Here is a 4,573-nt window from a genome sequence, read left to right as displayed (position 1 = left end):
ACTATGACATACTAAACAAAATATTGTCCAAAATTGTTATAAGTTTCATGCTAATATAATATAGAAAATTAAAAAAAATATAGAATTACAAAAGCTTAAGTAAGAAGAATTGGTTGAAAGGATAATCTGTTAAATATCAAATATGTAAGATATAAAATATACATGTTTCATATATTTCATATATTCACTACAAAATTGAAAATACCTTATTTAATGAAGAAACGCTTATCGACATTTTTGTTGGTAAAAGTTCAATAATATTGAAAGTACATTAGTTAATCATAAAATATTTGTCAATATTTATTTATGGGTATTGTAGACGTTCACTATTGTCCATAAATATTTTCAGATCAATATTATGATAATATTTTAATTAAATTTTGAGTATCTGCCTATGTCTCATATGGATTAATATTTAAGTTGCATACTTCTAGTATACACATTAATGTATTGATAAGTATTCCTGTTGGCAAGTCTTTAAGTAATTAGCGTGAAACGATAATCAAGGTAGTTATTATCGTTGAATAAGTAAATGTAATAAGTAATGGGTATGCGTGATTGATGTTAATAGGAAGCGCTCACAGCGAGTGGAGATTGATATATATTAATTCCGAAGCCGTTCATTATAATAATTATGTCATCGTGTAGCAGTGGTATAATTAGAGTTTACTCGATTGGACTCGCAGGGTGTGCGAATCTATGTATAGCGACTGATCGATAGGCGGCGTTTGTCGTGCGACTGATGTAGTTAGTGTTAGAATATATGAGGTGGAGTAGAAATGAGGGTGGATGCCTCGGGATACAGAGGGGTTGTTAATTCGTTTCTGTTTTGATCTGGTTTTGCAGGGGATGTCGAGAAAGCCGATGGTACAGCTGCAGTCGCAGCCCTCCGAGCCGTTGATCGTCGTCGACGAGCTGGACGTGCCGGAATGCGTTACCGAGGAGAGGTCTTCGGAGAACGACACCTCCGATGAGGAGTCGCCGACGAACTTCATGAATCCCTACCTGCTGTCTCCGTGGAGGGACTCGAAGGAGACTAGAAAGCACTCTCTGCCGACGCCGCAATGCAGCGGCATCACGGCTAGCCAAGTGCGGAGATTGTCTGAAAGAAGTGAAGGCGGGTCTGGTCCTGGACCTAGGCAGACCGAGTTCTTGGCGACGCTGTCCACGGCAGCAGCTCCGATGCCCGGAGGCCGCAGACATTCCGTAGTCACCATCTGCAAGTTGCCGGTCACGCTGTTTGGCAGGAACCGACGGGAATCGGTGGCGGCGTTTCCGAATCGCGTTCTGCAGGGTTCGAGGCGCGAGTCGATCGTCGGTGGATGCGGAGGCGGCGGCGGCCCGCCCTCCACCGAGCCGAGGGGCAGCGTCCACAATCTACAGCTAGACATAATGGACGACATCGTGCAAGCGCGGAAGGTGCGCATGAAACTGTGGAACACAAGCAGCGAGAAGGTTTGCGAGGTGCAGAACCTCGACGAAGTTGGCACCAACGTGCAGAAGTACACTACGAGCGCCGGCGGGGGCCGCCGATACTCCGACTTTATCGGAACCACCCTGACCCCGATCCCGAGCAGCTCTAGAGCTCGCAGAGCCTCTGAACTGCCACCCCAACAACAGCAACAACAACCACCACAACAAGTACACCAGCAGCCGCCTCCGCCGAGCGCATGTAAGAAAAAATCCACCGGCATAGTTTGCTCAAATACTGATCTTATTTCTATTTTGTCCTCGCTCACCTCCTCCGCCACCGAAATCGACCGGCAGTGTGAGATGTCCGTCACGCCGTCAACAGCACCAGCAAAGAAATCAACGACTGACCAGAAACGGAACCGCCTGAAGACGAACAGATCGAACAGTTTCGATGTCTCCGCTCTAACAAATGTAGTCACCACCCAACCACCCTCTGACTGGTTCACAAAACGGCACCAACCAATGTCTACCAAACGCACCAAACCCGCCCTACAACCCAACAAAGTCCTCTGGGACGACTCCGTCGTCGATCCCCAGGTCCTCGGCAACGCCATCGAGGATTTCCTCAAAGCGCCGCAAACCTCTTCCAAACCTAAGCAAACCAAAGAAGCAGCGGACTCTTCAATCTGCTCCTCTCTGAAGGACCTCTTTGTCAAATAGCTTTTATCGACCACATGTCTGGATCTCATTTAAAAAAGCGCACTCCCTCAACTCACCACCACCCCCCAACTCCCAAAACAAAATAATTACTTAACTTACTTATAAACTAATATTTGTTACAAATTAAATGTGTCTTAAGGATAATTGATGGTATTTAAAAGAGTACAATCACAATCTAGATGAGAGTTTAAAATAAAAATGGAATAAGAATTTAAATAGTAGAGGAATATATTGATGTTATAATAAATACAATATTATAATTATTACAAAATCATCTTCTGTTTTATGCATTGTGTTCATTTTGTATTAGGCCTAAAAGGATAGTCAAGGAAATGATATATATATTTATATATGGGGAAAACGCATAACACTCAGAACAACATGGTCCGAGCGACCAAAGCACAACCGAACGGACATTCGTCAAAGGAGAGAGTTTATAAAGGCAGAAAATTATATAGTATATGTAACTTTTATTTTCTTTTCATATCATTAAGGGAAGTTGTTGCGTTCTTTTCATTTTCGCAAGACTCACTTCGTTTGGGAAATTACATTTTATACAAACAACTATAACCTATTTTCACAGTAGAACTAAATAAATATGAACAACTTGAAAAACACACTATAATCAATATTCTAGGAATTATTTAAGATTTCAATAAACACGTCTGGTACGTGAATATTTATTCCTTATTCTCAAATCAAGAAATACACATTCTATTATTATTCAATATTCCATAACACTAAATAATAATTAAATTTAATAATTGTCTACAATCATATATTGAGGAAACCTGCGTGAACCAAATATTTTACTAAAATAATAACTCGCAATACTAACTAAATATATAATTCTGAAATATTCGTAGCCAATAGGAAATAAATTAGAACACAAACAAAAAGATACAAGTATTTTATAAGAATCTAAAGAAGCAAACTGCAATTATCGATTGAAATGAATCGATTGTAGCAATTTCCCAAATGACTTAAGTCTTTATTTATTTATTTTTGTTTTTATTGATATTTCCGAGTTTAGTTTCGAACCTTCGCTGGACGAAGGTGCTATTAGCAAAATATTGTTTTTCTATTGTAAATATCTATGATATATTGTAAAGATAATAAGTAATAATGTAACGTTTCTATTTTCTCCCCTTGATGTATTTTTTGGACCACTCTATGTATAGACAATCTCTATTAATTATTAGATCTTATTGAGAAAAGAATAAAAAAATATAATAATAATAACCTTTTATCTAAATTACCAACCAAAGAGGTAAATGGCAACCACCTGAACAACGCCAAAAGAAAGCTGTATTCTAAAATAAATAATAGTGTTATCACATATAAATTATATATGCATGTACATGTATTTGGGACAATGTGTCCTATATCCAAGAAAAAAAATGAAAATTAACTATATATCGTATATTATACATGTTTATTGCTGTAATCGATGTATTTTAAACCCAAAAAATAATCATTTTCCGTGTTGTTTGTGTACTTAAATTATTTGTATATAATAATAATGAATGAATATATTTATCGATGTATATAAATAATTACTGAATGTTAAATAAAAGCGATTGATCGACATCCGTGTAATAATCCCAAAATGATCTTTGTTTTTCTTTACATCAATTCTACAAACAGTTGCAGCAATACCACCGCATAGTCCAGCTTCACTACAGTCCGGATTCACTATAATCCGGTTTCAAAATTTCAAAACATTTTATTATACTGAAATGATCGGTTTTTCCCTTTAACTCTTTGAGAGGCCATAAATTCCTAAATTTATAGACCTAACAAATTTCTAGACAACTGAATCAGACAGCCACGTAAACTGAATCAACATCAGATAATATGGTATATTCATCCAAACAAATTAAAGGATAATTCCTCTTTCCTGGACATTTCCTAGAAAATTAAAATAATGCCCTACTAGGCATGTTCAAAAGTTGGGACAATGTGTATCCCACCGCCCCTCAAAGGGTTATATCACACATTGGTCTGTAATATCGATCATAGACAGCGCGTGTCCTTCAACAATTTTTTTGTTTACCTACCTTTCGTGCAATTACTCTAAAGTAATTATATAATTAAAATTTAAAAGAAGAACCGCGCAATCAATTGCATTTACGTCACTTTCATCGGAAACGGACGAACGGAAGAATTTCTTACGTAACAAATCAAATAATTTGTAATTCGAAGAAGAAATCAATGGACACACCACGACCGTTTTACATAATTCATGCGAGTAATTAAAGGTAATTCCGACGTCGCCGCCCTCGAATCGCGATGTAATTAGAAATACCCGTTGCGTAACATTACAAGAAACACGTAATTGATGTGTGCCCATGAAATTTTCAACAATCAATTTATCAGACTTTTCTATTAAATCCAATTATCGGCCTCAATCTAATCAAAAAAACGCATTAATTACTCA

General features: G+C 37.5%; 1 protein-coding gene across 1 annotated transcript; it reads left to right on the top strand.

Annotated features, from left to right (window-relative positions):
* Nucleotides 1–846: 846 nt before the first annotated feature.
* LOC108561786 lies at nt 847–2,860 on the top strand. The gene has a single exon (XM_017919846.1). The coding sequence runs from the start codon at nt 850–852 to the stop codon at nt 2,131–2,133; it is 1,284 nt and encodes a 427-aa protein (XP_017775335.1). The 5' UTR covers nt 847–849; the 3' UTR covers nt 2,134–2,860.
* The last annotated feature ends 1,713 nt before the right edge of the window (nt 2,861–4,573 follow it).

The sequence above is a fragment of the Nicrophorus vespilloides genome, unplaced genomic scaffold, assembly GCF_001412225.1.
Source record: "Nicrophorus vespilloides isolate i.1.1-1 unplaced genomic scaffold, Nicve_v1.0, whole genome shotgun sequence".
Lineage (NCBI taxonomy): Eukaryota > Metazoa > Arthropoda > Insecta > Coleoptera > Silphidae > Nicrophorus > Nicrophorus vespilloides.
Note: the sequence above shows the minus strand (reverse complement) of the source record. Positions and strands in the feature narration are given on the sequence as shown.

What these genes read in the sequence shown, in the direction of transcription:
- LOC108561786 (XM_017919846.1), top strand. Translation starts at nt 850, where the DNA reads ATGTCGAGAAAGCCGATGGTACAGCTGCAGTCGCAGCCCTCCGAGCCG.